Source organism: Toxotes jaculatrix, chromosome 7, assembly GCF_017976425.1.
Source record: "Toxotes jaculatrix isolate fToxJac2 chromosome 7, fToxJac2.pri, whole genome shotgun sequence".
Taxonomy (NCBI): Eukaryota; Metazoa; Chordata; class Actinopteri; family Toxotidae; genus Toxotes; species Toxotes jaculatrix.
This window is the reverse complement of record NC_054400.1, coordinates 1,478,102-1,500,590: the sequence shown is the minus strand read 5'-3', so window position 1 is coordinate 1,500,590 and position 22,489 is coordinate 1,478,102. Positions and strand designations below refer to the sequence as shown.

At 44.3% G+C, this 22,489-nt stretch overlaps 2 protein-coding genes across 2 annotated transcripts; one reads left to right on the top strand and one right to left on the bottom strand.

Moving 5' to 3' along the window:
• Window positions 1-646: 646 nt before the first annotated feature.
• Window positions 647-2,999, bottom strand: LOC121184908 (natterin-3-like). The gene is made up of 3 exons (XM_041042834.1): window positions 2,921-2,999; window positions 1,897-1,990; window positions 647-1,734 (listed from the first exon to the last, which is right to left on the bottom strand). Exons 2-3 carry the CDS (start codon window positions 1,988-1,990, stop codon window positions 647-649), a joined length of 1,182 nt encoding a protein of 393 aa, XP_040898768.1. The 5' UTR covers window positions 2,921-2,999.
• A 3,301-nt stretch (window positions 3,000-6,300) lies between these two features.
• LOC121184802 (natterin-3-like) lies at window positions 6,301-8,081 on the top strand. Its single transcript, XM_041042684.1, has 3 exons — window positions 6,301-6,308; window positions 6,536-6,626; window positions 6,858-8,081. The coding sequence occupies exons 1-3, from the start codon at window positions 6,306-6,308 to the stop codon at window positions 7,943-7,945; spliced, it is 1,182 nt and encodes a 393-aa protein (XP_040898618.1). The 5' UTR covers window positions 6,301-6,305; the 3' UTR covers window positions 7,946-8,081.
• The last annotated feature ends 14,408 nt before the right edge of the window (window positions 8,082-22,489 follow it).

Genomic DNA, 22,489 nt, shown 5'->3' with positions numbered 1-22,489 from the left:
ATTCAAAAGAGTGTGAAGAACAACCTGTAAAAGGTTTTAATTCCTGTAAATAATGTGTTAGAAGTTTCATTGCAAATAAATATATAACTGCACACTTTTAAAGTTCTATTGCTGCAACTGAGTGTTTTTTTTTTTTTGTAAAAACCCTGGGTCTGTTTGAGTGCCCTTAATTTCACTGCAAATTTGTTTGGGTTTGCCAGTAATAAAAAAAAACTAATTAGTCCTTACTAAATATTTAAACACAACAAAACAAAAAGTAAACTACTAATAATTTAGCATAATTTTCATTTTGAATGGAAAATGTTTATCTGCAAAGTTACTTATGTCTCCAGCAGAAAAGTACAGTGGAGAAAAATTTACATTTTCCTCTGAAATGTTGTTTGGGAAAAGTTCACAAGAAACTCCAAACTGCACTAAAGGACAGCAGTGAGTAAAAGCACCAAGTGTTCCTGATTTTAAAGGTTAAAGTGACACGTGATTTTGTTTTTGAATTTATTTTTATTGTAGTTTAAGTTTTCTCTCAGCACTAAAGACATGTTCCATTTACCACACAACGTGTATGTCATTGTTTTTATTGTGACACATCATTTGTTTACAACATCACACACTTCAGATGTTTAAAAAATCTGATATTTTCATCAGTCTTTTAGGGACAAGGCTTGGCATCAGCCACAGGTTCACAGCGGTCCACCACAGCCCGAACCTCTCCGATCTGGACTCCATCGTACGTCCCAGCGATGGACGTCCACTGGGTCTCTCCGTTGCGGTAGGTGCGGCTGAGGCGAGCTGTGTAGGGGATGTCGGCTTTGATCTTACGTCCCTCCATACGGACTCTGCAGGAATGGTTCGGCGGGACGGTGAGCTCCACGGACACGGTGTGGCTGAGCGACTCCACCATGGTGGTTCCCCTGGAGAACTGCAGCGTCTTCTCACCGCTCAGTTCGATGCCCCCGGAGCCAATGAGGGGGATTTTAGCTGTGATGCTGCCGGTGATGCCCAGCATGGTGGCTCGGCCGATGTTCCATGTTGTCTCCACATCTGTCGTCTTTGAGATGGTGACTGTCTTCACCACCGTCTGGCACTCGTTGTTAGTGACCCCAGAGATGCGCATGGTCTCAGGAGGATACTGGAAGATGGCGACCTCATCAATGGCGTACTTGACGTCGGTGATGTGCTGGGTGTAGGCGTCCCTGTTGATGCTCAAGACCTGGTATTTCTTGTACCAGTACTCATCGCCTTCCCAAGGCAGGAAGAAGGCCTCAAACTGAGGAACAACCTTCCCGAGACCATACTTGTTCTTTCCAACGTAGATGCCAACACCTGGGCAGGTCCTGACCGAATGCTGTGGCACTGAACCGTAGGAACCTTCTTTCCACTCCAGGAATTCAAAGTTGTCTTTGTTGGCCAGGATCTCAAACTCAGGGGCGTAGTACTCACGGTCTCCGTAGGGGTAGCGGCAGTAAGGGCCCAGGTTGGGGTTGTAAAAGCCGGCCTCACACTTGTACTTGCAGATGTAGTCGGTGCGCTCGGTGTAGCCGTTGTAGATGGAAACGGCTCCGTTGGGCAGAGAGCCGTCCCAGGTCAGCCACTCCAGGTTGACGTTATCAGCGAACATGAAGGACGAAGGCAGGTCCTGCTGCTGCTCCAGGTCAGCAGGAGTCAGAGGACCCGACACCACACTGCTACCAGCTGGTTCAGGCACCAGGTCCTGCAGCTCTGGGTTCAGTAAGGAAACTGTGTAAAACAGAAAGTTTCTACATTAAACCCAGAGAGAACTTTTCATCAAATGCTATAAAACCGATTTAGCCTCCATGGTTTGGTAAATACTACGTATGTAACACAAAGCTCCCATCTGTATCTGTTTATGACCAAAGCTAAACATGAAGTACAGGAAACCTTTTCTGAGCTGTGAGCTCTTCTTCACGATGTCCTGCAGACTGGCTGAGGACAGAGCCAGCAGGGCGGGCAGCAGCAACACAGACAGCTTCATCTGGAGACGAAACACACGGTTTATTCTTATTTTTACCCTTTGAACAACAGAACAGTTAATAAACCGGATCCAGACATTCCTTCCATTCTGCCCTGAGAGAGGATGTCAATCTCAGACATTAGAGTGGACAAACCCGACTTCATCCAAAAACCAAATGGACCCAGATTTTTTGGGGGGGACACAACAAATATTTTACAATTGCAAATGTGATTTTTGTCTTTTGAACATGTTACACTGAAGCGACATGTTACAACCTTTATCTCTGTCACAAGATCAGCTGTTTAACAGTGTGAGGTCATATTTACAGCATATTTCAGTTTTATAATAACTCTGTTTTATAATAATATTGTTCGCTGCAAAATAGTTGAATGTTTGCATTTGGGGCGTGTGTACATTTTTTAAATTTTTATCTTGAATTTTTATTTTTAGTACACTTTGATCCTTTGATTCTTTTGCACACCACATCATATTTCACTGCAGATATTACGTGTTTGTGAGAAATAAACTTTTGAATCCTTTGAATATTACGAAAATAGCATATTATGATGTTATCATATAATGATAATAACAACTGAAATATGAGTCACTTTTTATCAGTTGTTTGATAAAAACATTTATCATTTATATTTTTATTATATTGTATATTAATAATGATTTAATTTATTGATTAAGTTCAATTCAGTTAAAATCACTAACTTCATTCACTGACATTTGATAAAGCTAAGTCCTCATCTGACACATCTTTACAAAACAAAGTCAGAAATATTAAATCACAGAAAAATACACTGTAATTGATTAATGCAAACTGGTTACCAGAGATTTTTGCAGATTTTTGTTGATCGTGATAATCAGAGATAATCAGTGATAATCAGTGATAAACAGTCCTGAGTCTGACTGACTGCAGGTGAAAAGACACTGAGCAGCACTCACCCTTACAGTCGCTCCCCACTGAGTCCACCTGCAGTCACCACCTGGTTTATATACACTGGTTTATCGCTGAATCATAAAGCAGACTGTGTACTCTCTCTCTGTGTCTGGGCTCTGGCTTTGACCAATAAACACAACTGGTGCACTGGGTTTGTTAACACCTGACGAGGACGGATGGTTGTTCTCGTCCGAGCACAGAGACACGTCCGTCACAGCTGACAGGACTGTGGTGCTGCCAACTCCTGTTTCTCTCTGATGATGTTCGATCACATCTATCTGGACAGACGCACCTGCAAAGTTATCACAGAGGAATGGAATCAAGTACCTAAGGTTAATAGTCGCTGTAAAAAGACACAGACAGTAACAGTAACCCTCTGGAAACCAGTCTGGATCCAAACCAGTCCACTAATTTCAGTGTGAATCCACTGATACGTTTTGATGACAGAGAGCTACATGAACAAGATGAGTTCATGTTTCATGCACGATTCATATGTAAAGGAAAGGATGGACATCTTCAGCTCTGAGCAGAAATAAACATGCTCCACCCTCACACCAAATAATCTGACACTGTCTCACTGACTGGTGTTCCACTGGTTTCCACTGGTCGCTCTCCCTGAATTATCTTTTACCACAGCACCCTGTCTGAGCTGGACACATCTGGACTGAGTCCACGTTGAAGAGCGTTGAGTATGAGGCCACATCTCAAACAGCATGTTCTTCAGTGGGAAGCTGAGGCAAAACAGCTCAATGATCAGAGACTGACCAAGTCAAACACGATCCAGTGGAGATCCTGAGATTTTAATTCAATCGTGCTATTAGCTGTTGTAAATAAATCAGGGAATGCCTTTTGGAAGTAAGAGATTTGTGGTTGAAGGGTTGCTAATTGGAATTCCCAGACACGTTTAGAAATCAGAAATGAGAACTGGATTTTAAACCTGCCACTGCTTCTGATGAACTGCCAGAAGTTTAATGATTCTGGATCGGTTGATGTTACCGATCTTTTGTTTGCAACAACCCTGCTGCTGCCTTCATGTTCTCTCAACCCATTTCAGAATGAGTGCAGATAAATCCAGGATAAGATTCAGGATTATTAACATGTTAAGGAAAACAGACTGATAAGGGTGTGAGTTATCAGTTATCTCTGTCCTCCAAACTATCACACAGTATCAGTGACCTTCGGTGTATCAGCCACGCATTGCAGCACCTATTAGTGCTTCCAATCACCTGTAACAAACTCAGAAAGCTCCTCACGCGACGATTGGAAAATTAAATCGCCAACGTAAAGGTGAGTGTGCCAGGTCTTCTTCATCCTCGTGCTTTAGATTTACCGAGCCCGACTCTGGACACTGAGCCAAACCTCAAAGGAATAATCCACCAAAAAAGATGGAAGCTTAATCAGCTCGGATTCACAGCAGCTTCAGCTCTGATGATCAGTTCTGTGTGTCACACCTGATCTTCACTGCACAGCTGCAGGAGATGATGAGCTGCAGGTCTTCATGCCGTCGACAATTTGTGGTGAGCAGTTAGTGATCTTCCACTGCCACCTGCTGGATTTATTGGTAATTTCAGCTAAGGTGTTATTTCACTGGCTTGTCACTCAAAACCACAAATGTCAACCTCATGGTGGCCCTACAGGAAAACTCATCAAGATACACAGCTGTCTTCTCTGCCACCATCTCGTGTCTGTCTTGATCCTTCCCTTGAGTGTTTTTTTTTTTTTAATCATTTGCCTTTCCTCATTTTGGATTCTCCTAAAGTTCCATGTGTTTTACTGTGGCATGGATTACTGGTCCACGTGTATTCTCCTGCACAGTCTTATGCATTATATTTATGTTCCTCTTCGTATGCTGACTTCAGAAGATGTGTTGTTTTATTTGGTTTTTAAAGGGCCTCTTGAACAACTTGCCCTGGGAAAACCTGCACATTTTCCATCAAATCTAATCCCAGAAGGATAAATAAACAAATACATTTAAAAATGTGGGCTTGTCAACAAGAGAAATGAAAAGTTAATGATTAAACCAGCACTGGTGATGACGGAGCAAAGCAGTTTAGGGTTTAGGAAAAATACATCTAAGATTGAGAAAATCTGGTAACACTGAGAAAAAGAAGAATCATCATCAGAGATATCACAGAATAAAACCTGAGAAAATACTGTCCCTCTACTGCTACCTGCGTTTTTTTTTCACAAGTTGTGTTCAATTAAGATTCAGATAAACTCTGCCTAAACAAGCTGCACAATCAAATCATTCATCGTCACTGCTAAGATGTGTAATGCTCATCAGGTGAAAGGTGTTTCTATAACGAAGCCAGAGAGAAAATACTCAAACATGTAAATGTGAAGAGCAAACGAGCAGAAAGAAATGCACCATACAAGGTGAAACCCACAAACATGCGTGTGCTTTCACTGAACTGTGACAGGAACAAAGTTGTCCTTTCAAATTTCAGGCCTTCAGGGAGGGGCCAAAAACGCAATCGTAAATGATAAGCTCTGAATGTAAACAAGACTCTACTTCCTTAAGAGAAAAAATCCCCTTATAAACCATGGTCAGGTAAAATACAGACAAAGATAAGGCGGTATTAGACGTAAAGCATAATCAGTAATTCATTAAATAGCTGTCGAGACATTTCAACCAAAACCAAAAATGTCAAACTCGAGGTGGTGCCAGAGGAAAAGTCAGAGGGTCACCAGCATCTGCAGGTTTCATCCTCTGGGAGCCATGAATGTCTGTACCACGCTGACGTCTGTCTGACAGACAGAAAAACCACCAAACGAAACCCAAAGTGAGGCTCACACAAAGAGCCGAAGCCTGAGCAGACACACCTGCTGATAAAAGAGCTGAACCGTCTATCTGCCCAAGGCTTTGTCCCCTATTTATTCCTCTCACTTCCTTGACTTCTTTGATAAGTTAACATTCACAAATGGGGAAACACTATTATTCATTATCATGTCTGTGTTTGTAATTGCACATTTGTACGATAACCTGATGATTTTTTTCCACGTCTGGTCACAGGTGGTACTGCAGCCCCCTTCACCACCTGGATTTTTTTTTTTTCAGCAAAAAATCTGTTGGTTTCTTTTGCATTAAGTTAAGAAAGGAAACAATTTGTGCGTCCACAGGCTGTCAGCCACGTCTCTGCTGCCTTCACAGGAGAAGAACCACTCAGAGCCGAAGCAACAAAAACACTGAAGCAGTTTTTAATCTTGCAGTGCACAAACTGTTAGATGTTAAAGTCAGGTAAACAGTAACGGGACCAGTTACTGTTTACTTGTCAAGATAAAGTGAAAGTATGCACCATGTTTATTCAATGACGCAACCAAGAAGCAGCTTCAGTATATAAACCAGAGGGAGACTGGAGACTGGAGGTGCATCGAGTGATGGACTCTGTGATGGTGAGTACTTTTCATCTTAAGTTCTGTAAGAACTCAGTTAGTCAAACTGTGAATCTGCATCATGTAAAAGTATGAAAATATTTCTGCACATTTCAAGGTGCAATTTAACGAGAGTCCAGATTCAGTGTCTGGATGAAGCTTGTGTTTCAAGGTTTGTTTAACACAGTTTAATCATCTGTCGGTGACCAACAGTGACCTCTAACCCCGGCTCTGTGTTTCATATCCAGATGAAGCTGTCAGTGTTGCTGCTGCTGGTCCTGCCGGCTCTGTCCTCAGCCAGTCCTCTGGACACGGGGGACAATGCTGAACAGAGAAATGGTAAACGCAAACTGGTGTTATGAATTTGGGGAATGGGGTAAAAAGCTTTTTGGGATCTGTTCATCATAAATAATAATAATAATTAATTCACAATGGAGTAAAACAACAACAAACAAACAAAACTGATCAGTGAGTCAAACCTTTGTGTGTTGTTTTAAAGGTGAATATAACTCTCACAGCTCTGTGCCTTGTATTAAAGCAAACTGTGCTCTGTCCCTTTCTTTTGTCCAGTCTCCTTAATGAATTCAGATCCAAAGGACAAACCTGAACTCAGATCAGTGCAAACAGATCTACCTCTTCTGAGTGTTGCTAAGTTAAGGCAGAAGAGGCAGATTCCGTCTTCACCCTTTGTGTCTGGCGATGGCTCAGACCTGCAGTGGGTGACCTGGAACAACTCTCTCCCAAAGTATGCTGTTTCGATCTTCAATGGATACGCCGATCGCATCGACTACGTCTGCAAATACAGGTGTGAGGCTGGGTTTTATACCCCCAGCAAGGGTCCCTACTGCCACTATCCCAACAAAAACAAAGAATATGATGGTTCACCCTTTGAGATCCTGGTGAACCGAGACAACTTTGAGATCCTGGAGTGGAAGGAGGATTCGTACGGCTCGGTTCCCCAGAACTCGGTCAGGACCTGCTCCGGGGAGAACATATTCATAGGGAAGAACAAATATGGACTTGGGAAAGTGTCTCCTCAAGACAAAGCCTTCTACCTGCCGTGGGAAGGTTATGAATATTGGTACCATTACTATCAGGTCCTGACTATTAACAAGGACATAATCAGCCAGCAGATTTATGATGTTCAGTACAACGTCAATGAGTCTAAACTCTTTTACTATCCTCCAGAGGTCCTGCGACAATCAGCCATCAGTAACTACGAATGTCGCCCAGTGCTGAAAATAGATTCCCTCTCAAAGACATACCAGGTGGAGCAAAGCTGGGACGTCGCCGTTTCTATCGGCGCAGGTGTTAAAACCAGCATCACTGCCTCCCTCCCCCTCATCGTGTCTGTGGGTATCGAGTTCAGCACCGAAGTGACGCTCCAGTTCTCCTGGGGAAACACGGTGGCAGAGGCCACCACTGATACTGTCACTGTGGAGCTCACTGCCCCGCCAAACCACCTGTGCGTGGTTAAAACGGTGCAGTATAAGTACAAAGTTGACATCCCGTTCACTGCACGTCTCAGCCGCACCTACGGTAACGGGGAGATCCACACGATGTCCATCAGCGGGACGTACGACTGCGTTCAGGTCGGGGAAGTCCGGGCTGTGGTGGACAGATGTGAAACTCTGAACAACTCCACGCCTTGCACGTGAGAGCAGAGCGTGAGAGGCAGCAGGGGGCAGCAGCACACCGTGACATGAGTTTTCTATTCTCCTCACTGTGTGTGTGTGTGTGTGTACATACACCTCAGAGTGTGTGTATTTTTATATCTTCCTCTGTTTTATTGTGTATCTGTTTTATTGTGTATCTGCTCTTCTGTTTTGTTCTAATTACTTTAAGACCAAAATAAATATCAATCAGTCAGTGTAATAAACCTGCCTCAGTGAATAATCAGTGACGATGGTTCAGCCTTTGCTCAGAGGCACTCAGGCCGGACAGCTAGGCGAGTGAAATGGTCTCATCCAGCAGTTTTACTGCAGCTCTCACTGCCACTTTATCAGAGATGAATAAAACATAAACTCCCATCTTTCTCTCTGTCCATCCATCTCTCTCTCTCTCTCTCTCTCTCACGGCTCTGATGTGTTTATTCACCGTGTGGCTTCACCCTTTCTCTGCCTCCTCCACCATCTTTCTGCTCTCAGCAGCGTTTTAATCATAACAAACTGTATAAAGTGGTGCTGTCACTTTCCATCTGAGCAGGATGAAGAGAAAAAAGCAACAATAACAACAATAATAATAATATTGACCATACTCTCTCAATGTAACTGAATTACAACATGCACCTCTCTATATCTTGTGTTAAGCTAAATGCTAACAGCAGCATGCTAACACGCTCACAGGTCTCAGCTGACCTCAGCCAGATATGTTTTATTTGGGACTTTTAGTTTTTAGTGACAGGCTGAAAAATAAATAAAGAAAATGAAGGACAGCTAAATGCACAAGTGAAATGAAAATAAGTGAAAAGTTGAAAGGTCACAGGTCACAGGTCACGCTCTGTGAGCGTCACAGCAGCAGATTTTGCAGACTGAGTGGACAGTGCGTCCGTCAGAAGGTCAGAGAGAGACGCTGCCGTGTGTTTTAGGCGAGCCTGCACTTCGCTGTCAGGCTTCATTTCAGCCGAGTGAGCTGTTCCGGTCGGGGTGGGCGGATAGATGGCCGCCCGCGCTCTCAGGGTGACAGCGATCAGGCAAACAGCTCATTAACCGCGGCCCGGCTAACAGGCCGCGCCTGTTTTAATGAGATCCCGTGAGTAACGAGCAGTTTAGTGCCTGAAGCCACTGTTGGCTGAGCTGAGTTATTATCTGTCAGTCACACATAAACATCAAGACACAGAGCAGATACACCACAGGCTGCGTATGTTTGCATGCTCCACCCCATACCTGAAACTTATTTATTAACAAATAATTATTTGAAATAGTGGTATTTTATTTAAAAAATGGAGTTTGTACAGTATAAACAGTTACACTTTGTTATTTTAATGTTGTTATATATTTGATTTAATTATAAATTTATGTCACAGGAAACAACATCATCCTGTGCTGATTCGTCCTGATGTATGTTAATTTAACATGTAAACAAACAGCCTTAGGCACTGTGGTGAAAACTGTGTGTGTGTGTTTGTTTGTTTGCTGACTGTTCTCTCTCTCACACACACACACACACCACTCAGTTGCAGAGGATCACAGCTGTATAGACGCAGTCAGCAACCACACAACATTCCCACATTCTAATGTAACACGATTCATTATTAATCACATAAAGTAGATTTCTTTTCCAGCCAGCCTCAGAGGTCAGAGGTCAGAGGTCAGGAGCGGAGCAGTGCACCGGGAGCTGGTTGGGTCTCAGCTTTATTTTTGTGATGTGAAAAGTGCGAGCTTGGTGTGAACTGAGAGGAGAGTCTGTGTTTTCAGATTTCATCAGGTTAGTGTGGATGAACAGGAGCTTCAGTGTTGTGCTTCAGTGCAGCACATGGGTAATGACCTATATCATTATTTTTAAGGGACATCACAGAGTATATATAACACTTCATAACAAAGACACCACGATTCCTGCGGTGCAGAGCTGAATCTGTTCCAGCGAGCGAGGTGCGGATTGGATTTGTGCCCGTGGTCGCACGCCCCACTGGGCACACAGGACCATAAGAGCTCATTGTCATGTCGGAGGAGCGAAGCTGCCGTGTTCGCCATGAAAAATGCATCTGCTTTTTCTTTGAGCACATTTGCATCTCACAGCGTCATCTTACCTGGCATCTCACGGCAGCGTGACGGCAGCTGCCTCGTTGTGTTTCGGTGTGTGCAGACACGGAAACGGGAACTGGAGGGAAACAAAGTGCTTTCCACGCAGCAGCCAATGTGTCCATTAAGTACCATTAATTAATGAAGTGCTGTCAAAGTGATGTGAAGACGCACCTTTCCATCCTTAACTCCCCATTTGTTGTCCCACACACAGAGGCAGAGTTGTCTCAGAGGTCTGAGGAGGGCCTGCAGCGGCCTGTCTTCAGGCCTTTTCAGGAATACTGCAATGCTGCAGAGAACTTTTTGCACTCAACCCACCAGATCCTCGTCAGCTTAACGAGGTGGACAACTGGAGATCAAGGGTTAATTAGAACTCAGTGGGAAGAACCAGATGACTGTAGTGTAATGCGGAGCAGGTTGGCTCTGACAAATAAAGACCATTAGCCTGAAGCAATCAGCATCTTCTTGCTGCTCCTCACACTCAACTTGGTCAAAGTAATTTACACTGTGAAACTGAGTTAACTGAGACAGGTCAGGTGCCTCAGCCACACCTCCAGTTACCTGTCAACATATAACTCAACCCATCATGTTCAGTTTGTATCAGATTTCTCGACCCACCCTCACTTTACCTTCTGCAGCTTCACTCAGCCGCAGAGATTCGCTCCGTCTCTGAGTCTACGTGGACTTTTTGTGAAATGTCTCCTTTGCTGCCACCGCTCCCCGTCAGGCCTCCTGCGTCTTCCGTGACCTGTTCGCTTCATGAACGTGATGAGCGTTGACCTGCCATCCCCTCCGGGCCGCGATCTGCCCACTCTCTCTGTGCCTGCCCTCTGACTCATCTGTTCCCCTCACACTGATGTTTATGTCACTGGCTATGCTAATATCCTGAACAATATGCTAATGTGGGTCAATGAATATTCATTAACGGATGGGAACACATTCAGGATGACAGCTGGGAGCTGAGACGCGTTGTCATTGGAGGAAAGGTACGACTTAAACTTTGTGACTCTGTGTGAACTTCCTGTCAGGATGAGTCACCAGGTGATCTGAGGTAGTTAATGAAGTTGCAGGTGAGTTATCAGAGAGATGTGTCCCTGTGGGCAGGTTTCTCATTGATCTGAGCGGTGAGCTCTTCAGGCAGGAGATTTTTTCCAAGCTAATGTAAATTTAATGAATAAAATGTTACTACAGTTTTAAATTAAATGCAAATGATTCTGCTTCATCAACACGACTCCCTCTCATCCCACCATCTACCGGAGGTAAAAGACAGGAAGCTAAACACAAAAACAAATCAATCAGTGAGCGATCAGTCACATCAGCTGCTGAAACACGAATCCTCTTTAACATTCATACTTTTCTGTTCTAAGAGCTTTGACCTACAAAAAGCCTGGATGGTTGTAAACGGACAGATCTGTTTATGACCATCCAAAAAGTTGTTGCTGTTCAGGATATTAGCATGTCGACTGACAGTTAAACCATTAGATGTAGATTAGATCCACGCCTGTGAACCAGAGAGTGGTGGATAACACTCAGGAAGTGACAGTTTCTTTCTCTGACTTTCATTTTTATGCACAGTTTGTTGAAGTGATCACACACTTGGACCTCATCTGCATATCTTAATGGTCTGACCTCGGCTGTGACAACAATTTAACCTTCGTTTATTCATGGAGGACTTTTCCAGCAGCGTCATGCTTCATATTGTCTCAAAGTGCAGCACAGCCAGCGTGTTCCTGCTGGTGTCTGTGGAGCTCCACTGCAGCAGCACAGGAGGGATGGTGCCTTACTGAAGGGGTATAGGTCTTAGTAACTTGAAGAGAGAGAGTGTGTGTGTGTGTTCCTTTCTACACATACATTTTCTCAGCATGTGCACGTTGTGTTTGGAACGTGCTGACCATGACTCTGATGTAACCTTCACTGATTTTAATTTAAATAAGTTTAACGTGAGAAGAAGTTTCCCTTTGCTGTCACGAAGCTTGAAAAGGAAAATACAAAATCTCTTTGATCATTTGAATCATCTTATTCAGCTCAGCACAAACATCCCACAGTGCAAAGCTGCTTTTACTGGGATCAAACTACAAAACCACAGAGCCTATATATACACACACACACCTGTGGAGTCACAATTAACCAGGTGAGGACACTCACGTCGTTAGGCTGAACATAGAAATGCTGCATCTAGATTCACATCATACACAAAATATAGAAAGAGTAGAACATGTAAATAAAACCATAAATATACAGAACCAGACCAGGAAAACTCTCCTGCAGAAAATGACAAAAAGAAGAAAAAGAAAGAGACGTCACAAAATCAGAAAACAGAATTTACTCGAACATCAGGATCTACGTTTAGGTTTTGATGGCCTGAAGGTTTCGAGGCAGTTGATCCACGCTGCCTCTCATCTCAGTTAAACATCCGATCTCTGTTTTAATCCTGTTTTCAGTACCTGCAGAGTGAGGTCGGTGGTCGCTCTGTGGGGAAGTATGAGCACATTCTGATTTCCTGTCTTTGATTCAATATGCAGCATTTCTGTGTTGAAGCTGACGACCTGAGTGGACTCACCTGGTTCGCTGTAGCACCTGCAGGTATATATCTGAGGTATTTCATGTGTAAACATTATGTAGACACTGAAATGTTTAAATCCCAACAAACAAAAAACAAATGTGTGAAAGAAACAAACGTGCTGCTTCACTTTTAGTTTATCTTATCAACCTGGCATCTCACTGACCAGGTGTGTTTTCACCTCACTTTGTGAGTGAGACAGATTCCTCTAAATTCAATGCAGCTGATGGGTGAAGAGATGTGGTTTGAGTAGAATGAATAATCCTCCTCCCAGCTTCTGATATCTGACATGTGTGAACCATCTCCTGCAGTGTTAGTGGGGCAGAGGAGGCTGCGATGGCGGTCAGGTGCTCTCAGGCTCCATATCCAATAAAAGCCTTCTCAAACAGAGATGCTCTCCACGCGCTTCAGTGGAGACGAGCTGGAATATTCCTTGAAAAAGCCTTTTTCCTTCTAAAAGTGGGGTCAGAGCGTCAGAGGGAGGGCCACACCATCAAGTAGAAACCTTTGTGTTTCATTATTAATAGTACCGCTCTGTAGGAGGGGGAGGAGGTGTCTCTGAAACAAGCTGTGATGTATTGTACTGTCTTAGACCAGCCTGGTCTCACCAAGACTGGACTGAATAACCACACACCAATTTCTTTAAGTCATTTTGTCACATGAGCTCATGTAACTTAGAGAAACTCTGAGAACTTCAGAATGTTTTTGTGATACTGCTGTTAAATCTCTCCTAATCATCTGGTTTAAATTGATTGAAATGCCAACTGAAGGTTTTCAGAGCCCCAAAATGAATTTCAGCCATGACCTGACCACTCAGTTGTACTTGTAGTTGTATCTCAGCGGTGGTATTTTAGAGAAGCTGTCTCATTGTTTAAATGTCATTTTGTAATTTAACTGTTTGAAAAATACATGCAGGAGCACTTATCTGTTCTTCTACATCAGCTTTTGGTTTGTGAACAAACTGTGGGAGGACAAACAAACTAGCTAACTTCTAAGACGCTAGCCAGTCATGTCACGTGACATGTGATTCACCGTAGCCTCCCAGTCCACAAAGCTAGGCCGGAACAAAGATACTCCACAGAGATAAGCTGAGAAAATGGAAATTTATTCTGTTTATTCCGGAAAACTTTTGAGGGGTTTCGAAATTTCTAAAGCATAAAAACAACAGATCCAAAAGATGAATCAATAATCTGTTAGCGATGTGGCTTCTGACACATTTGTCTTTCTAAAATGATGCAGGTCTGAAAACTTAGAAATGCTTTATCTTAAGTCCTGAGGAAACTCACAGCTACAACTCTCTACAACTCTACAAGTTTAGAACAGAAGTCAGTGTTTCTGAGGTCCTGTATCTTCACTAATGGAAATGCTGTGAGACCTGAGCTGCCAGCTGAATGCCGACAAAGCTAACAGCCTCGGGGGTTTATGTATCATTATAAATGATTTTACGCGCCTTTAACCGCTGGAACCAAATCAAACAAAGTAAGAACAGAAGCTCACGTCTGAAGACAAGAGGAGCACAGGTTCTTTCCTCTGTTTTGTCTGAAGGCGAGGGCCTGTTTGTGCAGCGTTCAGGATCACAGGGCTGTTTGAATGGATCCAGACTCCGACCTCTGCTGCCCGGGTCGGTCGATGACGCAGGGAGAGAGCGCCGAGCGGCAGCCTGACATCACGGGCCGTAACATGAGGATAACTCTATATATTTTATAAACACTGGGGTTTGGTGGGAAAGCCGGGGAGGGCTAACGCGGTGGATAACACTAACATCACATTTCCCTCACCCGCGGCGTTTTAAGGAGATCCAGCAAAGCCTTTCAGCTCACCACAACACTGAGGGCCTTCACACCTCAGTGGGTAACGGTCCAGGAGTCTGACCTTTCACAAACAACCTGCAGGCAGATGAAATGATAATAGAGCTGCCAGGTGCCAGAGGTTCCCTCCCTGCCTTCCCTCAGACCAGTCAGAGGCACCTCTCACACTGAAATCCCTAGACTAAATAATGGAGGAAACAGTAGACACCTGTTAGCTGACGGGCCGGATCAGAGGAGGAAGCCTGCTCTGACGTCCAGCATTTACATGTGGAAAGGAAAGTCACGAAGAGCCGCTGCCAGCTTCAGTTTGTCAAATCTGGACTGTGAAGACTTCCTGACATCAACACAAAAGTGTTTCAGATACACACCACCAGCAGCCGTTAGCTTAGCACAAACACTGGAGACAGGGGAAAACGTGTTGTCCTGCTGAATGTTCATATCATCGACAGACCATATCCTGTCATTTCTCTGTGGTTAAACTGGAGACCAGAAGCCTGAGTGTCTGCTCTTTCTCACGCTGCATCTCTCCTTTAGGAATGAAGCTCCTCATTAACATGACATGAGTTGTGATGACATTAAAGTGACATTTTGTGGCATTTTCTCCGTCTCCAGGCAGCACACAGAGGTGAGTGACAGGGACAAAGGGGGATATGAGAATGTGACACGACACGTGACACAAACTGAACCGACAACACCGACGGACCCACTGCTGATCCCGTGCAGTTCGTCTGCCGGAGTTTGTCTCAGGAAAAGTTCTGCTGTTGTTTCTCATTCACCTTCCACGGTCCCAACTTCAGACTTCTCATTTCTCTGTGATGGATTTATGGTTCAAGAAGTGTCACACATACTTTTGTGTTTTGTTTTGTGTGTTTTAGATTTATTAGCTTGATAAATGCACACAAAATTGAAAACTGTCAACTTGCACAGATGCATCTTTAATGTAATATCACCATGAGTATGGGAGATAAAACAGAAACTTCCTGGATTAACAGAGATGACAAAAATCATTTTCTCTAATTGTCTCACAGGACTCTCAACATGTCTGTCTTCCCATGATTTGCTGGGACAGACAGTGTTGCTGCCAGTGTGTTGCCTCATTTCAAACCTGCAGGCCAGTTTGTCAGAAGTGACTTTACTGAGGCCGAACGCCAGAAGCCTGAGGAGTCATCTCTGCTAAAAACAGCTTTAATGAGGATCTGTCAGGGTAGATGAACGCCACACACTGTGTCTGTGTTGTACTCTGTGCCACGTCTGATTCACTGCACAGAGGTGACTGAAAGCTGTGTGTATATCTGTTTAGTCTGCTGTGTGTCATGTGCTTTACACTCCATTTGAGTGAACTGCACGTGAAACACTCGTCGCTCCTGGCGTTTCCTGAGCCTCTGCCTCTGATGTTTCTGCTTATCAATACAGAAATCAAACCTTTATTTAAAGTACATTTTACGAATAAATGAAAAACACAGATACAGAGACTGCAAGTCAGAAAAGTGTACATCACAGCAGTGATGGACTTTATGTTGTTAAAGAGGCCTGGCAGCTCGTCAGAGGTGAAGCCTCCCCTCAGATCTGATCCCTCAGAACAAAGTTTTACGGCTCCCCAGCGTCCAGGACCTCAGCCCTTCAGCGCCACAAATCAATGGGAGTTGGAGATGGAGAGTTTAGTGGACTATCAGGGCAAATCGAGCCGCCGTTTCTCCCTCTGGCCATCGCTGCTCATGGATCACGTATAAACAGTTATTGCTGTAATTATGGGAAAGAGCCCCTGAAGCAGCCAGCAGAGGCTCTGATCACTGGTCGCTGCAGCAGTGTCATCCTGCACGAACACACACATTTGACAGTCTCACATATTTGGAGACAGAAAGACATAAATGCTGAGTTGGACACGTTTCCGCTCGTCGTAGAGAAGCTGCAGGAAACAGACTCGGCGTGGAAAACCTGAGGGAGGAGGAAACATCCTGTCAGCCCGCCGGCTCGCTCGGATCAGACCGTGTTCTGGATGATGTTCTGACTGAAAGAACAAGATCTCAGATCAGTGACAGCGAGGTGGGAGGGGGGGGGGGGGGGGGGGGGGGGCGCTCGTCAGGATGTGAGTGATACGATGGAGGGTAATCTGGTGGGTGTCGTGATGTTGTGTCACATTAAGGATTCTGCAGCCCCTCGGTGCCAGTCAGGCTTATGAGCTGGAGTGGAACAAATGCTGGAGGACACAGATCCTCGCCTCGAGAACCAAAGAAGAAAGAGAACAAAGAGGAAACAGATGAATGGACAGACGCTGTCAGCGAGGCCAGGTTTTAGTCTCTGTACGGCCATGATAGTACCAAACCCAGCAACCCTCAGAGGCAGCAGTCTGTGATCCTGCACGCAGTCACTGCACCCTCACCCCCTCCCCCACATCCCTCACCCCCTCCAAAACCACAAGCTTTCTGTTTCTGTTCTGGTTGAAACAGAGAACCTGAACATTGGATTAAAGCGCAAATTTTTACTGGACAGAAAAAAACTGGTAACATCCAAAACAGTTTTTTTGTGGTTTCTACATTTTTCACAGAAGAACTTTCTTCGGTTTCCTTTTAATTTCAGAAAAAGCTGCTGCTGAGTTCAGAGTTAGTCGCTCCTCCTGTCGAAGCTTCAGTCTGATGCAGTGAACGCATCGTCTGTATCGGACTTCGCCTCATCAGTGCTGACCTGTTACCTGACCTTGCCAGGTGCAGAGAGGTCCCACTGTAAGCGAATCCATCGGCCTGATGAGAGAATCAATGCTAAGTGGAAAACGTACGCTGAGACCCTGTTTGTGTTATTGAGCGATGTCAGTGGACGTACAGTGTGTGGGGGTTGGGGGGGGCTTTGAGGACTGGTCCTCAAACACAAAGACTGCTGTACAAGAACAGAATGAAGAGACAGAGACACTGAGACAGACCAGGACACAGAGGAACAGAGGACTGTGTCACAGCAGATCCTGATCAGCAGATCTTTCTCTTTACTGCACTTTGGATGAAGCTAATTGATTTTTAAAAAAACTACCCAGTACTGTTTGTTTACGTTCAGGTGACAGCGTCCTCCAGTGGCCGCATTAATTATGGTGGGAGCAAAAGAAGGAAGTTTGGTGACGGCATCATAGATCCACTGAACATCAGCCTTTAACAGAGGACACTGCTGCTGCTGCTGCTTTCCTGTTTGATGTGAAACTCCTCTGTTTTTGATGCTCGGAGCAGCAGCTTCCTCCGGAAGCAGCTGGATGCTGAAGTGTCGAAACACAGCAGGAAAAGCAGAAAAGAGAAGAAATAACCTCTAATGTCTCCACTCATTAATATTACAAGCTCTTGTCTGTGGAATCTCTTTCTGCTTTAACCTCTAAATAATTCACACAATAAAATCTTTTCTTTCTCTGCCTCCCTCACACTCGTCTTTTCTTGGTGCTGCCTTAAGTGGAGCGATGGAAGAGAGAGAGAGAGACAGAGAGAGGTAGACTGTGAACAGAGGGAACACAACAGTGAGGCAATACTCGTTTTAGTGAGTATCATATTTCATCCAGACCTTTCTTCTTAAGAAACTATAGATTTTTTTTTTTTTTGGAAATGTTCTTTTCACTTTCAGCCCAGCTTTCCCGGCCTCTGACCAGGCGTCACACTAACAGGAAATGATGTAATTCATCTGGAGTCAGTGGATCTTTAGTGTCCACACGAACAAGGAGACAAATCTGAAGAATTTTTCCTTTATGCATTAAAATGTTCTCCTTTAATTAAACCACTGCCATCTGTTACAGCACTACATTATACCTGTGGACACACTAGGGATGGTAAAGTGGGAGAAAGCAAAGTTCTGCAAATAATAAATAATGAACAATAATGAACAACATTCACATTGTACCTTTCAGCCTGTAAATACAAACAGACCGGTCTGAAAAACTGTTCATGTCAGATCCAAGTTTTAAATCTGAGTCAGAGATATAAGCAAAAACAGAAAAAGCTTTAAACCAATGTTTAGCACCAAACCTCTGGTGTCAACAAACCATTTGACTTTGGCTCAGGAGGACACGGTTTGGACCCTTCACCAAGCTCTGTGCCCAAACCTAACCTAACCAGGCCTAACCTAACCTAACCTAACCAGGCCTAACCTAACCTAACCTAACCAGGCCTAACCTAACCTAACCTGCAGTGGTGGCAGTCTCAGTCTCAGGTTCTGTACCACTGCAGTCTCCTTCCTCCAGGTAATACAGTTGGCTGAGTTTGCAGGTGGGAAGCCAGTGAGGGATCATGCCCTCATTGTGCTGCACTGCAGTTTGTGCTGGTTGGATCATGGAACAAGCTCCCAGGTGTTACGACCTCCCAGAGCCGCTCAGACGTTTCAGTGTTTCTCAAAGGGACTAAAACACACTTTAACTAATAACCCATCAAATCAGGTCATATGATCCCGTACAGTTAGATTAGGTAACCAGTGACCAGCATAGAGCAACTACAAGCTAAGTCTAAACAGCATTGGTCAGATCCTGCTGAATAACACTAAATAATGTCCACGTGATGAAGCTGGTAAAACTTTGGATCCTGACCTGTTGAGCTGTCACCAAAAACTAAAACTCTCAATACGCACATCGTTCCGCCACCGACCAGGAGCATGTCGCTGGACTCAGTGAGATGACTTCAGCTGGATTTGGAGCGACCTGGACGCAGCCTTCAGGTGTTTTTTTTTTTTCCCCTGCAGCGCGCGCTGCTGTGACGCGCGGTCACATCGCGTCAGGTCAGCATCGGAAATGAATGCGCTGCATCAGCAGACAGGATGAGACCGGATCCGGTGTGCAGATCATCATACATCCACAATTAATTCTAAGCGGATCAGAGCTTTTCTCCCTCCTGTGTTTTCACCCGCGTCTGTTTGGATCAGCTTGGATCTGTTTTCTGCATTTTCAAGCTTTTGTTGGGGCTAAAGAAAAACCTGCGCCTGGAGCCCGGAGAGAACATATTTCCAAGAAGATCTGTGGATTTTATAGAATTATTACAGTTATTGTATCTGCAGACTGTTCTGGAGCCGAGAGCTGCTCTTAGGTCAATGAAAAATAAATTAGAAGAAACTGTGAGAGAACATCTCCTTCACAGTTTCACAGCTCTGCAGCTGTGGAGCAAAGTTACAGGTTGAGAAGTAACAGAAGAAATGTAAAGAAAAAAAACGCCTTTTCCACTCATTCATGCACCGAGACAAATCTCTGCTCCTCGTTTTTTTTTCCAGATCAGACGTGTGCGTGGATGTAATACGCTGCTGTTCAGAGTTCTAGGTCCGGTTACACCTCTGACAGCCTGAAACTCGACCCTCCTGAACGTCACCTCTGTCCGCAAACCGGGGCGCCCCGAGCCGGAGGTGCCGCGGGAGACGCCATGGGACGATCCAAACACTGATGTGATGGGTAAGATCACGACCTGTGTCTGTAGACGTGTCTGTGGGTCCTGTGGCGCACTGAGGAGCGAAGTGGGTGTAACTGCGCCAAGTGCCAGGAAACGGTTCTTCAGAGGTTTGAGCCAATGGAAAAACCTTGATGCTGGAAAACGTTTTAAAAACGTGTCAAATGCGTCAAACTCTTAATATTTTATCCAAATCGCAATTTCACTCATTAAAGCGCTTTTCAGCAGTCAACATGGGATTCTGAACATCTGTTGTTAGCAGTGACTAATAATTTAAACAAATCTGTTTGTACTTTGGTTTATTTCACTTTTACGCAAGAAGCTTAGTTACATGTTTCTTTGGCAAAGTCGCTCAGACACGATTAAAAGGACGTGTCCGCCTGCGTGGACTCACACAGAGACACTTCATGAAGGACTTACTGAGCAGACTGAGTGAAACGTTAAACTCCACGTTTATTCTCTGTAAATCGATCATGTGGTGCTTTGATGTTTTAATGTAATAATTGGTTTGCACATCTGTGTAAGTTCCGGTGACACGTGACCGTTCTCATTAATCATGATCCAAGATTTTAGAAGTACCGAGGTCATGAGTCCAAGTTCTTCAAACTTTCACCACCTCAGGAAAAAAAAGAAAATCACCAGACACTGAATCCTTAGTAGTTAAATTTAAATATGACTCTAAAAATATTCAAATACACTTTGAAAATAGACCGTGTGTATTTTTAAATGTGAGCTACAGAGCTCAGAGTCACTGTCATCTCATCATGCATCGTAATATACTGCAGCTGTAAGGACATATGGAGAGAGATACTGCCTAAAGATACATGAGGTCTAAAGAATTTTCTCGAATCATTCGTCAGATTGATTTGATATTTTTAAGTTGCTGAGATTTCTTTCGGTCTGTTAACACTGAAGCTCTGTGTTAGCACTGAAGGATGGATGAAGGCTGAATGTTGACCTTTGAGTGTGTGTCTTGTCCTGTGATTTGTGTGTGATGCTGACTGGTGGCGTGGGCGTAAACGACACTCTGGCCCTCGGGGATGCTGATGTCCAGGGCTCCATCGCTATGGAAACGCAATAGCCAGGGACGAGCCGATCCTCAGGACTCTGATGAGATGAGCGGCTCAGAGCGGCGTTTAGTCACATATCTGAAATTCAACCGTGCATATGTTCGGTGTGAGACATCCATCTGTCCATTATCTATACCTACATGTCCTTCAGAGGGCTTGGGCGCAGGAGTCCCAGCTGACACGACACCATGTCTGTGCTCGCTCTCCTTTCAGCTCTGGCTAACATCTGTCCCACATCTGTAGCCTCAGTCCTGCCGTGGTCTGTGTTTTCTGCCCAAACTGTGGACGAACAGTCAGAACGTACATTTTTACCTGTTATCCAGCAGCAGGTTGCCGTGTCCGCAGCGGTTTGTGAAACCCTGAATTTAAAGAGTGAGTTTTTAAACAAAACATTTTATTGTATTTAATGCCAATGTTATCTTTCAGTTTAAGTGCTGAAAAAAGTGTGTGTTTGGAGTCGACGCCCAGGATGAATGAAGCAGCTTTATCCACTTTGTCATTTTAATAAAGTTCACAGTGAAGCCTGCTTGTGATGATGGGTGACTATAACTATCTGGATGTTTTAAGGAGCAGTGGAAGATGTTCAGAGAACCTGTAGGTAGAATCTTCCTGTGTGACACACAGAGCTTTTTCCTGTCCAGGCTCTCTGCTGTTTTTTTGGGAGGTTTGATGACGCGTTGCTCTGAATCCATCACAGTGTGATGGTCCCACATTAGCACACACTCCTGCCGACCCTCGTCACACCCACACAGGAAGCAGAGGAAATGAGATGATGATGATGATGGCTTCACTTCAGTCACATCTCTCCTCATGTGACTCTGCGTCAGCCTACTGGTGTTTTACTATTCATTAAATGCTGCTTTGGTTCCTGGTTTATTGTATAAAACATGAGTGAAAGCTGAATATTGGCAATTCAGATTTAAATTCATCACTAATGCAACATCAGGATGAGTCATTTCCCTCCAGGAGGATGTTTGACTGCTGAGTACAACAGTGCAGCAGCTCACAGGGGAAACCTGTTCAATTTCCATCTGTCCTCACATTAAAGGCTGAAATGTCCCTTCAGTGTTTTTTGCTAATGCACACTTAATTCTGGTTTGGGACCAGATTCATTGCATTAAGCATGAAGTGAATAATAAACTACACAACGTCTCGCTCAGATTACAAACAGACTTCTTCACCTGTCTTCATTCACATGTGACAAGAAAGAGAAAACTGAAGAAGTACCTCATGCCACCTCGTTTCCTCCTGTTTTCTTCTTCTCTCTTGAAAAAAAACTCTCCACAGACTAATAACTATCACCTGGGTTCTTCCAGGGCTGTTTTTAATGCTGAAGACTTTTCCACATCTCTTTTTGCTCGGGCTGGTTCATTACTGGTGAGGGACAGCACACAGCTTTCAACCATTAGACATTTTTATTTATTTTTTATCCACATGATGCAGAGAGACAAACACTAAAGCATCATGAACAGTCCCGGGGGCTGCAGCTCTGCAGGTTGGAGGGTGGTTTGCTGTTAGAGGAAGTTTGTGCTCTGTTCACTGACCTCAGCTGCCTCAGCTCAGCTGAACCCGTTAAACCAGGGGTGTCCAAACTGTTCCACAAAGGCCCGTGTGGCTGCAGGTTTTTGTTCCAACCA